The 11438-nt window shown below is 51.5% G+C and overlaps 7 protein-coding genes across 7 annotated transcripts; 2 read left to right on the plus strand and 5 right to left on the minus strand.

Annotated features, from left to right (window-relative positions):
• Positions 1-517: 517 nt before the first annotated feature.
• Positions 518-1501, minus strand: BROUX77_005005 (uncharacterized protein; the record flags this gene model as incomplete). Its single annotated transcript, XM_073749831.1, has 3 exons — positions 518-547; positions 667-1149; positions 1493-1501. 3 exons carry the CDS (start codon positions 1499-1501, stop codon positions 518-520), a joined length of 522 nt encoding a protein of 173 aa, XP_073605462.1.
• A 744-nt stretch (positions 1502-2245) lies between these two features.
• On the minus strand, positions 2246-3034 carry BROUX77_005006 (uncharacterized protein; the record flags this gene model as incomplete). Its single annotated transcript, XM_073749832.1, has 3 exons — positions 2246-2576; positions 2677-2735; positions 2801-3034. 3 exons carry the CDS (start codon positions 3032-3034, stop codon positions 2246-2248), a joined length of 624 nt encoding a protein of 207 aa, XP_073605463.1.
• Positions 3035-4484: 1450 nt separating this feature from the next.
• On the minus strand, positions 4485-5209 carry BROUX77_005007 (uncharacterized protein; the record flags this gene model as incomplete). The annotated part of the gene is made up of 2 exons (XM_073749833.1): positions 4485-4799; positions 5081-5209. 2 exons carry the CDS (start codon positions 5207-5209, stop codon positions 4485-4487), a joined length of 444 nt encoding a protein of 147 aa, XP_073605464.1.
• Positions 5210-6450: 1241 nt separating this feature from the next.
• On the plus strand, positions 6451-6982 carry BROUX77_005008 (uncharacterized protein; the record flags this gene model as incomplete). Its single annotated transcript, XM_073749835.1, has 3 exons — positions 6451-6462; positions 6531-6821; positions 6902-6982. The coding sequence occupies 3 exons, from the start codon at positions 6451-6453 to the stop codon at positions 6980-6982; spliced, it is 384 nt and encodes a 127-aa protein (XP_073605465.1).
• A 309-nt stretch (positions 6983-7291) lies between these two features.
• Positions 7292-7765, minus strand: BROUX77_005009 (uncharacterized protein; the record flags this gene model as incomplete). Its single annotated transcript, XM_073749836.1, has 4 exons — positions 7292-7347; positions 7417-7449; positions 7512-7618; positions 7680-7765. 4 exons carry the CDS (start codon positions 7763-7765, stop codon positions 7292-7294), a joined length of 282 nt encoding a protein of 93 aa, XP_073605466.1.
• Positions 7766-8459: 694 nt separating this feature from the next.
• On the plus strand, positions 8460-9397 carry BROUX77_005010 (uncharacterized protein; the record flags this gene model as incomplete). The annotated part of the gene is made up of 4 exons (XM_073749837.1): positions 8460-8710; positions 8859-8874; positions 9054-9190; positions 9271-9397. The coding sequence occupies 4 exons, from the start codon at positions 8460-8462 to the stop codon at positions 9395-9397; spliced, it is 531 nt and encodes a 176-aa protein (XP_073605467.1).
• A 612-nt stretch (positions 9398-10009) lies between these two features.
• BROUX77_005011 (uncharacterized protein) lies at positions 10010-10279 on the minus strand (the record flags this gene model as incomplete). The annotated part of the gene is made up of 2 exons (XM_073749838.1): positions 10010-10198; positions 10253-10279. 2 exons carry the CDS (start codon positions 10277-10279, stop codon positions 10010-10012), a joined length of 216 nt encoding a protein of 71 aa, XP_073605468.1.
• Positions 10280-11438: the final 1159 nt, after the last annotated feature.

Below are 11438 nucleotides of genomic sequence, written 5' to 3' on the forward strand. Positions count from 1 at the left end.
TCATACTCTCCCTTTGTGTCCGTCCGTCTCAGCCTTGACATCTGACGTAGGGCCAGCCAAATGTCTCCCAATATGCAAATTGAAGGCTGACAGACTGGTTCATGCCTCATCATCCCTACGTCAGCTGACTTTGCTCTTGGTAAATCTCCTGGCATCAATACACCAGACAGCTGGAGCTTGAATACGACCACAAGGAAATGCCGCCACGGCAAAGCCCTCACGCACCCAGACATATCTTAATCAACATCACAATCTCACTCCGCCCCCGCCCCCCTCCCACACGGCAAATCATTATCAAAAGGCAGGGAAAACGAAGATGGCAACAGGTTTCATGTGTTTGGTAGAAGGTTGTTTGGCTTTCACTATGGCGCTGCCCAGGTCTCCCATCTACGAAAGCTAAAGTACACACTGCGTATCTGCTAGGACGAGGAAATACAAATGACGATAGCGTCGATGTCCATGTCGATGTTGTCGTCGAGTTCGGCTTGGGATTCGATGTCGTATCGTAGCAAGAAATTTACAGGACGGCCAGGTCGCCGAAGCGCTCCTACGCAAAGGGGGAAAGAAAGAACAGTTAGCAAGCTTCGTGTGCGTACGGCCATCTCCAGCCAGAGAACCAAAACCCCCCAGCCCAATGCACCTCTCTCTCCCATTAGTCAAACGTACCTTGTAGCCGGGAACAACCCAGCGGCCCTTGGAAACCAGCTGGGAGGTCTTCTCGTCAATCGAGGGCTCGGCAGCCACGACGTCCTCGACAGTGAGGTCCTCGAACGGCCGGGCAGACTCAATGTTGGTCAGGGTCTTCTCGAGGTCCTTGAGCTCCAGGTCGACCTTGGTCTTGGTGGCCTCGGCGTTCTTGATAGCCTCGACCTCAAAGGCCTCAATAGCCTTGACCTGGCGCGCGACATCGTAGGTAGAGGGCTTGAAAGAGGCAAAGCGCTTCTCGATCTCGTCGACAACAGCCTGGTTCTTCAGCACGCTGCGGTAGTGAGCAAAGTCGACCGAGGTCGGCAGCTCGTTCAGCGCAGTCAACTTGCGGCGGGCTTCATCGTTGCGCTTCTTGAAGGCTTGCAGAGACGACGCCGTCTGGCCGCGGAGGCCCAGGGACGAGGCAACCTTGACCCAGTCGAGCTTGGTAGCAGCGCTGCGCTATAGTCCACCGAAAAAGGGGAAGAAACCCACACATGAATTAGCTTAATTTGCTCGTGATACTGGTGCTTGTCACCCCCCTCCGCTCGCCCGGCTTCCAACCGCCAGCCAACAGCTCTGCTTCAGCTTGTTTCCACCAATTGCCTGGCTATCGCGTTGTACAGCTCAAGCCATTGTTTCTCCAGGCCTCAATGGGCCGTCGTCAGGAGGAGCCTCGCCAGGCCCGGGGCCTCCTCCGCCTCCTCCGCCTCCTCCGCCTCTCCTGCCGAGGAACCAAGCAGAGCCGAGCAGTGGAACAAAATGAATGTTTGGCAATGGGGGGGGACTATTGCATTGCACGTACCGTGGCCATTGTGAAGAATTGTAAAAGTGTAGTGGGTTGGATAGACGTGAGGTTCTATTTCGGACCTTCAACACTCGAGAAGCAATTGTTTTCGCCTGGCTTTGATGGCCTGGCCGACCTGTCCCGATATTTTCTGACTAAGCAAATCACGTGATGTAAATTCTCCGTGAACCTAACCCTAGTAGAGCCGAGAACCCCGCCATCTTAATGACAATCCAAGTCTATAAACTTGGTAGTCAACTCGATGTATGATGTGGAACATCTTGGAGGTAAAATAAAGTGTCGCTTTCAAGTCTCATTGGCAAGTCCCAAGCACTCAATTGTTATTATTCGTATGATGTCTTTCTGGCCAAGCTACTGTATCTCAGAGTTTTCGATTTTTACCCCACTATTGAAGCCAGCTTGAAGCCGCCGCCATCGGCAATCAACATTATTGCAGGTTAAACATTGGACAGACGGGTATTAACTTGGCCACAAGCAACCCAGTTAAGGCTGCTACAACTTTATAGGTGGTCACACATATGCATATATTCAGTTGCTCACGATACATCATCTTCTACACATGCATCCAATAAGACATCAAATTGCGACAACATTGGTAGTAGGCCCAAATATTTTGGATCGATTTTTTTTATACAGGAGACTTCAATACATGTCCTGCTGCGGTTGCATGATAGACAGCTGCCGCGGTAACTGACAGCACAACAGCAGAACAGCTAGAGAAGCCACCATTGGTGCGCCCTTGGCATCGTCTTAGATGCTCAGTGACATGATGGAGTTGACTAAATCGTTGCCGTTCTCCCTTAGAGCTTTGATAGCCTTGTTCCTGGAGACGTTGGCCTGGGTCATGACCAGCTCAATGTCCTTGGCCTCAAGACCCTCCTCGTCGGCGGGCTCCTCGTCCTCTTCCTCTTCCTCCTCTTCCTTCTTTTCCTCCTTCTTCTCCTCGGTCTCGTGGTCGTGGTCGTGGTCGTGGTCGTGGTCGTGGCCGGCGTGGTCGTCGTGAGCAGCAGCAGCCAGCTGAGAGGCAGCGGCCTGCTGGGCAGCGGCGTTGATGTCCTCAATCTTGGCCTCACCGAAGACACTTTACTCGGTGCATTAGCATTGTTGGACGGGGTCAAGCAGGTTACCGCAATTACTTGCCAGTGCGGAAGTGGCATGGGGAAGGGGGGTTGTGTTCTTACATGTAGGTGTTGCTGTGGGGAGACTTGTAGACCTCGGGGTTGTTGATGACGAACAGGATCTGCCATTGCTGTTAGTACACACGTATAAACTAGGCATCGGCACATAAAGTCTCCGTGTACGTACGTTCTTGGGGCGGCGCAGAGTCACACGGGTGATACCGGGGACACGGATCAGGTGCAGCTTCTCAATGGCCTTGCGGGCCTTCTTCTCGTTACGAGAGTGGACGACGGCCTGGGCACCAGCAGGCAGAGAGCCCTCGCCGGCCTCAACCTCAGAGTCGGAGCTGTCATCGTGGTCCTGGGCGACGACCTTCTTGGTCTCGTCGACGGGGAGCTCCTCAACGCGGGGGTCAGACATTGTGAATATGATGTGTCTGTAGTGCGGGGAAAAATCGTGGACAAAAATCGTTAGTTGTATGGCTCTTTGAGGCAGATTTTGCTCTTATCTGTTCGACCAAAGCGCTGCCTTGATCTCATTCTTCTTTTCAGGGGCTTAATTTGGTGATTTCATGAATCATGGCATTTTCTCCAGCTCATGATTCTTATTCTCGACATGAAATTCTCAACCATAGCAAGCTTCAGATCCAGAGAAGAATTGCCTCGGCCGGCTTAACAATGGCGGAGTATACGAATGGCCGGCATACAAAATGGGCTAAAGGAGCGTCAACGTACCGGAAATGTGAAGTGGGAAGGGTAAAACTTGGTTGGTGATGTTGAGAGAGCTAGGTTTGGCACAGGTGGAAAACTTCGATTGACATCCAAATACCTAGGGTTGGGTGCATGCCAACACCGTGGGCCAATGTACCACCACAAGCCCACCCACCAAGTACAGTACAGCAGCCACTAAAGACGCCTGCCTCCACATTCATGCTGCTCTGTAGCCAGAGCACTGACAAGCGGCTTTTCCTTCTCTGATGCTTCACTCATTGGCTCTGGTTTTTGCAGTGACTGGTACTACAGGCTTAGTCATCAGTAAATTTCCATTCTTTCTAGTTGTGCGCTCCACAAGTGGACTGATAACGATAAGAACGCGAGCCGAGGAAAACGGGGCATGCGGGTTCAGATTCAACGACGACGACGATGAGAGCAACAAAGTCAATATGTGATGTCAGATAATCAACAAACATGACGGGGATTTCAACTCAGCGCATGGAATTACATCAAGCCAAATTTCAGGCTTTGGACTACACATGCCAATCATCGAGGGGGACTCTAGCCCGCTGTTGAGATGGCGATTATCAGAAGCCTCAAGAGGGGAGAAGATAGAACACCTCTCAGCGATACATGAATCCAGCAGTGACAACTACAGAAAACACCACAGTAAACACAATAAATCTAGGGAGCCAGGGGAGTAGTTGTAACGGTCTTAAAATACCCAATACCCATACAATTAGGAGACCGTTTTCCTAATGCTTGAAAATACATTTCTCTGATTCCGTTTGACGCCGTCATCTGTCCTTATGAGTGTGTTGTAGAAAACATGAACATACAGCTCTTCCCGCTGCGAATCCCAATGAGAGAATGACGCAATGGCACAAAGACCTTACTTATCGCGATGGCCCTGCTGAAAGAAATAAAAATTGGCTGAAGCAAGCAAGCCGTGATCCGGTATCCCATGTCCTGTTCAAAACATCGCTCCCTTTGTTGACATGTGAAGAGAGCGACGACATCCCAAAGTGACTCCCGCACAAAAAGAAATGCTTTTTTTGAACTTTTTTTTTATTCTCTCTTCCGATTGTGTCCCAAAGTTTTTCGCAAAAACAAGAAGTCGCAATAAGAAACAGTAATTTATTTTTCTTTTAAAGCGTTTACGCAGAGGCCTTGACCTTGGCCAGAGCCTTGCGCTCCTCGAAGCGGCGCTGCTTCTTGAGGCGGAGGACCTTGAAGCGGTCAAAGTCGGTCAGAGCTCTCCGCTTCTCGATCTGCTCGCGGCGCTTGAACCAGTTGCTCTGCTTCCACTTGGCATCGATCTCAGCAGCCTCCCAGAACTTCTTCAGGGTAGCCTGGCGGGCACCGCGGGGAAGACCCTTGATGACCAGCTGGGACAGAAGGCAGTCGGACAGGGGGATCGACTTGCGGATGACAGCAAGCTTGGAGTCGGAAGAGGGGCCCTCGACGAGAACCTATATAACGCAAGACATGTTAACAACTGGCGCTTTCTGTGGGTTGGGAATATGGATTGACAGCATGCGGATTTCGTGTGGGCGCATTTCGAGAGTATATCCGAGTTCCAGGTTCGGCTTTTTGATCGTAATGCTAGATGATACGCTTGCGCAAGTTTTCGGGTTCGGATGTACTGGAAGATATCGCATGGCAAAGGAAAAAGATATCGCTGGAACTCGGCTCGAAGTTGCGCTTTCACTCAAGTCCTGGTGGTTTTTCAGGCGAGAAAGAAGAAACGTACGCGCTTGTGGTCAATAATCTCGACAATGGCAGCCAGGCGGCCAGCGTCAGGGTGGGCACCCTGAACGAGGACGACGCGGCCGACCTCGACCAGACGCCAGCTGGGGTTCGTTACCGTCGCTTCGGCCATTTTGAAAATATCTGAAAGTTGAGAGGAGAAAGATTAGACGGGAAAGTCGAGGAGAGTCGGGCAAAATGAAAGAATGAAGAGTCGGTTGTCGAGATATCTGATGGTTTATGTTTGAGGGTTTGGATGTTCACATACCAAGAGCTTGGTGATGACTCTCAACGTTGTGTGGTTAGTTTGGGTTTCCACAATGATAGACCAGCCTTGCTGGGCGACGATTTTGCAGTCTGTGGTCCCACGAGAAATTTGTGGACCCGAGCCCTAAGTTTTCCTGTAAAAGTGTGCGGGCTCACCGAGAATAACGCAGGGATTAATTCTTGTGGCGCTCGCTCTAGATAAGTCTTATCAATTTGGGCGATACCGGGTCATATCTACACGTGATGTAGCCCCACTGGTGTCTAGCCTTGTCGAACTTTTTTTTTTCCCGGCGACCATAAATTCTCGTGAAGCGCCAATCTTTGTTCATCTTTATTGAATCCCTTTGCTCCTCAGTGTTGGCCTCGAGCCTTATAGTTATCGACTCTAGTCTTCGATCTGGCGTCCGCTACTTGAGTCAAGTGCGGCCCCGGACGTTGATCTCGAGCCATCACTAACTTCCATCCAGCAAGTCTTGCGCCTCAATATTCAGCTCTTGGTAAGCTTCACTCCAGTTTCTTCACTTTTCACACGTTCCTGATGAGGTAATTTGCGTTTGATTCTTTCTGTTGGCGCCCTCGCCGGGGCTGCTATAGCAGTTGGTTAAATGACATTTCTTTTCTTACATATTCTGAATCGCCCCTATCCATTCACACATTCAAACTGCTACTCAGTTTTGAGGACTGTTGGCTAACTTACCTAAAGTGTTATAGTAAACGCAGAGAACTGAGTCTTGATGGCTTCTTAGTTAGATCTGTCATGCCATCCATGCATGTCAATACATTTTCTATGACTCTTGAATTTTTATCCTTCGAGTAGTGGTGACCTAATGTTCAATTCGTGAATGCCATAGGTGGCACAAATCTAGGCCCTCAGGTGTAGCGTAGCGTAGATGTTGCCATTCTAACTAGGCTTAATTAACCCTAGCCCGGGAGCTCTCGTTGTCTATGCCCCACATTCCAGGCATTAACAATGATGAGGAGTCCGGACTGGAGCTGGAGCGCATCAGACTTCGTAGCACACCGAACTGAATGCATAGTTAGTTATAGCGAGTAGCTCAATAGAAACAAACCGTCCATAAACAAAAACAAACACGATTCCCATTCACCATGATCCGTTTCGTGAGTTGCTCTTGATATCTGCTGCTTCCGTGTTTTCCAGGCTCCCGCAAACTGACCTGCCTCTATAGCCCAAAGCCATCGATATCATCACGCTCTTTAGCAAGGCTGGTTCTCCCGCCTCTGTGCGCATTGCCCAGTCGCTCAAGCAGGCGGCTGTGGCCTCGGCCAACTCTACGTCTGGCGCGCGGGATCTGTTCGAGGTCAACGTGACGGAGCAGGCGCCGACCGAGGATCAGCTCAAGACGATTCTGAGCTATGCTGGGGCGAGTCGCATTTCCAGCATCATCAGCGGTGCCAGCAGCGAATCGGAGGCTCTGAAGAAGTACAAGCTGGCGCCCGAAAGCTTCCAGCGTCCGGTGGTGAGTAGTGCCCGTGTGAATGGTGCGTAGTGGGCACAGGAGCCGAGAGGACTTGGTGCTAACGCTAGGGTGGAGTGTAGGTCGTCGACTGGAACAACGCCAAGGTGGTTGCTGGCGAGAACGAGTCAGAGATTCTCAAGCTTGTGCACGCCCAGAAGTAATCAGAGAATACAGCAGTGCATCGGCCAACATTCCCAGGCGGATACGCAATGGAGTGGAATCTCATCTGAGCAATCGCCCTATCACAGTTACGGAACATTGTACAATACATGCTCTCTCAATTATCAAGCTATGCATGTCTGGAATACTTTGTATTGCTGTGTTGTCTACTGGCTCTAATAGCCAAGCTGTTGTCGTGCTTTGTGTGCGTATGGTGAGAGGGGGCTCCTCTATTCGCTCGTCTGCTGTCTGCCGAGCTGGATGGGACTGGCCGTTTTGGGTTGGGCGTGCTTCTATCGGGGCAATATCGATCACGCAGACTTGACAAGAGCCGAAACGGCATCTTCGATCTGCTTATCGGAGAGGCCTGGTGGAAATATTGTGTTAGCAGTGGCTCTACTAGGACAATGCAATGGGATGAGGGGCATGGCCGTACCTTCAAGCGACTCGGTCTTCTCAACACCAAAGTCTAGTCGGGGATTCGTGTTAGTAGCACTGGTGCAGGTAGTGTTACAAACAGCCTTCATTTACCGTAACGCGCAAACACGCGCGAGGGTGTGCCGAGGGCCTCGCGCATCAGAATTGGCGTGTTGGGGTTGTTCTTCTTCATGGTCGGATAGGCGCGGTTGAGGAAGGTTCTAGACGGCACGTTAGTCCCAAGCACAGCGGCCAGAAGACAGAAAATAGGCCAGGACGTACCTTGTAGCAGCACCCTTATCGGAGGCATTGCAGAAGAGGAAGCGCAGCTCCTTGACAGCCGTGTTGAAGGCGTATTTTCCGGACATCGTGACGTTGATGGTGGTGGGGGGACGGGAGTATGCGGCAAGGCTGGCTGAGACAGATAGCCGTAGGTCAAGCAAGGCGGGGATGCTGAGCAAAAGCGGAGATACGGAAAAACTCGGTGCGGGCTGAGGCAGTGCGGAGTTGGCGAGCCGGGAAACGGGATCGCGGGATTTCCAGTCAGGTTGGCTAAGTTGCAAAGCTCAAGCTAAGCCCGGGTCTGGCTGCCTGGGGAACAGGGCTGAATAGCGGGCCCAAGGGTCAGAAACCCTAGCATAACCGGAGAGACGGGCTTGCAAGCCGTATTAGGGTTAGTCTATGACAAAACGAAGATGAGACGTTACAGCGATATGAGGCTCTTAAGATGACAGGAGACGCTCATTGAGAGCGAGAATCGGCTCATTCTTACAGCGGTAATTGTTTCCTAGCAAGCATCGACTATCTTTGAGAGGAAGCGCAGCCAAGTGAGCCAAAACTTGTGTCTCGAGTCTCAAATCTTGGCTATTTTGCCCCTCCGCAGCAAATCCGTCCTTCGGCCAATTTTTATTCTTTTTTATTTTATTTTTGTCTCGCTTTTTTCTTCTTTTCTTATCTCTCCCTCCCTCCATCCTCGCCTCCAAAAAACAATTCCGAACCGATTGTCCCTCTGTCACGACAACCTTTGAGAAGAAAAAAAAAAGAGCCCGTTACTCTCTCACAATGTCCTTCGCTGCTGCTGCCCGCACCGCCTTCCGCGCTTCGGCGCGCCCTGCCCCCGCTACCGGCGCTTTCCGCTCTGCCGCTGCCCGTGCATCGCCCGCCTTCTCGCACACCACAGCCCAGCAGGCTTTTAAGAGGGTTTTCCAGCAGGGGGCTCGCCGCTTCCAGAGCACCGCTGCCGAGCAGCCTGCGCAGTCGTGGTTCAAGCGCATGTGGGACAGCCCCGTCGGCCTGAAGACGGTCCATTTCTGGTGAGTCTATTCTAGTTGCTTTCTGGCTGCCCGGTTTGTGAGCCGGCGGGGCTCCGCCTGGGCTTCGGGCTTCGGGCCCCGAGCGGCCATATAGACGCTTCTCAAGCATGTGTACATCCATCCAGCTAACCTTTTTGTTTCCGAATAGGGCTCCTGTCATGAAGGTTCGTTCTCACTGCCATCTTCCGCCGATATCATCTCCGCGATGAGCCAAGATTCGGACATTCGCATCCCGTTCCAAACGAGACTCCGCCGTCTCACTTCCTACCACACCCCTGGCTATTGATTCTCCCACGCACTCGCTCCCTTCTTTGCCAGGCCTCTGACTAACTCTCCTCGCCAGTGGTCTCTCGTCCTGGCCGGTATCTCAGACTTTGCCCGCCCCGCTGAGAACATCTCGGCCACCCAGCAGTTCGCCCTGATGTGCACTGGTGTCATCTGGACCCGCTGGTGCTTCATCATCAAGCCCCGCAACATACTGTACGTTTCCTTTGCTCTCTTTACCGCCGCTGTCTTGCCTTGTCTCGCCTGTTCGTATGTAGCTAACACCCGCTCCGCAGACTTGCTGCCGTGAACTTCTTCGTCGGCCTGGTCGCCATCATTCAACTGGGCCGCATCGCCATGTGGCACCAGTCGCAGAAGGACAAGAAGACTGACGAGATCGAGGCTGCCCCCGCCAAGGCTTAAGCCAGCCAGTATAAGCCCGCTCTGCTGTCCGTCTGTCTCGTGATTCTCTCCATTTTGCCACACACCTCGCCTTCTTTGCCCTGTCATAAAGCGCCCTGCCTGTTCCTTCCCCTCTGTCGTTTCTCTTGTGTCCGCCGCCGCTGTCCCGGGTATCTGCTGCTCTCAAGAAAAGGGGACCATGCATAGATTTCTCAGCGTCTCTCTATATATGCTACACTCTCTTCATGTTTGTTCATAGAGACCTTCTCTTGTGTTTGTGCAAAAAAAAAAGCCAAGAGACCAACCAATATAAAACTTCAAGAAAAAAATTTAAATAAACTTCCAGGCCTTGTCATAACCGCAGTCTTTTACTCTTTTTTGCACTTGAGAAAAAACAAGCGCTGATGCGCTTCGAGCTGCCTCTTCAGCTGTGTTCTACTTGGATGGTTTTTCCATTGTTTTTTTTGACTCGGATCTTGTAGCACTGTTTAGGGTTGCGACAAAATGGCTTTGAGCTAGGGTTTGTTCGATATGTATCATTGATCTTGGTCGTGAAGTGGCTCAACTGCTGGCCTCATCCGCAGGCAAGTCCTTCGGCCTCCATTCCGGTTTCATGAAGAGGCCGAACCCGAACTATTCCAGGAACACCTCGCTTGCCTCGCTCTCGTTCCACGTCTTCCATTCGGAGATGGCGGCCCAGAAAGCGTCGCGCAGTTCTCCGGCGCCCTCGTACTCGGGTCCAAATCCGTTGGCCCCAGACTCGCGGAAGAGCATCTCCAGGGTGCGGTGCTGCGACGAGTACGGCGCACAGGCAACAAACTCCTAGTCTATCACGGCTTGTATCTAGCTGTGTGGCGCCTCACTCGACACGATGACGTTATGCGGGCCTAGATCGGCGTGCATGGCGACGATAGGGACGTCCTCGACGATACAGGGAACTTTGTGCTACAGGCCATCATCTTCGACAAAGCGCCTGATGCGTAGGAGGAACCGGTCTTTGTATTCTTCGATGTCTTCCTGCTTCTCGAGCGCGACGAGCGATGACCTGATTTATGCGCACAGGTAGTCGCGCACCGAGGTAAAGGGGTCGACGACGCCATGACGCCCGGGACGAATCGCGTGATCTGCCGGCCCATGCATGTGGCTACTTGTTGCTCCTGCTCGCCCAGAATGGGATAAACAGGGGGCACGGGCAGGGTTCGGGAGTCAACTGTGCTCGAAATCAAGGTCATGAGCGCGTCCATGGATGCTACAGAGCCGTGGTGGCGAAGTTGAACGATGTATGCGACATGGCGATCTTCCTCGACTGTGATATTGTATGAGATGCTTAACGCCCCGTCTGTGAATCGAGTGGATGTGTCTAAATGATGACCTGTCGCCGATAAAATCGCTTCGCCAAGTTCCGACTCGGAGAGACAAATAGGTGTAGGAGGTGATATCTCTTTTGATTGTCTGTCAGTGTTGACTAGATACCGAGTAATGGGAGTAGGGGATTCATCAAAGTCCTCCAAAGCTGCCGATTACGAGAAGGTAGTGGGTGTTGTCTTCATCAGTGCATAGCTCACGCCTTTCCCTTTCGGCGAGCCAAATGCGCCAGAGAATATGTAGGCCAGAAGCGCAGAGACGGCTTCGTCCTGTGTCATTAGTTGATCGGACATTATCGCAGAAATATTCCAGCGAAATTTGCGCAGAATAGGTCAAGTGAGAATGCAGGCTCGTTCGTAGCAAATACAAGAGGCAGAAGAACGCACAAGACGAAGGCAGCAGTTCGGGACAAAATTCGGTGCGTGTAAGCCCCATGTGAATCACGTGAAATAGAAGAAAAAGGGGGCAGCCATCATACCTACCACCGGATCTCGTTTTATTATTAATATTATTATAGTTGGTACCTACCTGAAGCTACTATACCACTTGCAAATTTCTATGGCAAAGATGGGTACGCCATGTAACACCATGTAATTTGTAGAGTTATGGTTTTTGTCTATGAGGATTTTTAATTGCGCATTCTTCCAGGCCAACGCCTGCACCAGAATTCCTACTTACCTTTTTTTTGTGTGTGTAT

This window comes from Berkeleyomyces rouxiae (assembly GCF_048999995.1).
Source record: "Berkeleyomyces rouxiae strain 22BRR77 chromosome Unknown BrBRR77_ptg000004l, whole genome shotgun sequence".
Classification (NCBI taxonomy): Eukaryota; Fungi; Ascomycota; class Sordariomycetes; order Microascales; family Ceratocystidaceae; genus Berkeleyomyces; species Berkeleyomyces rouxiae.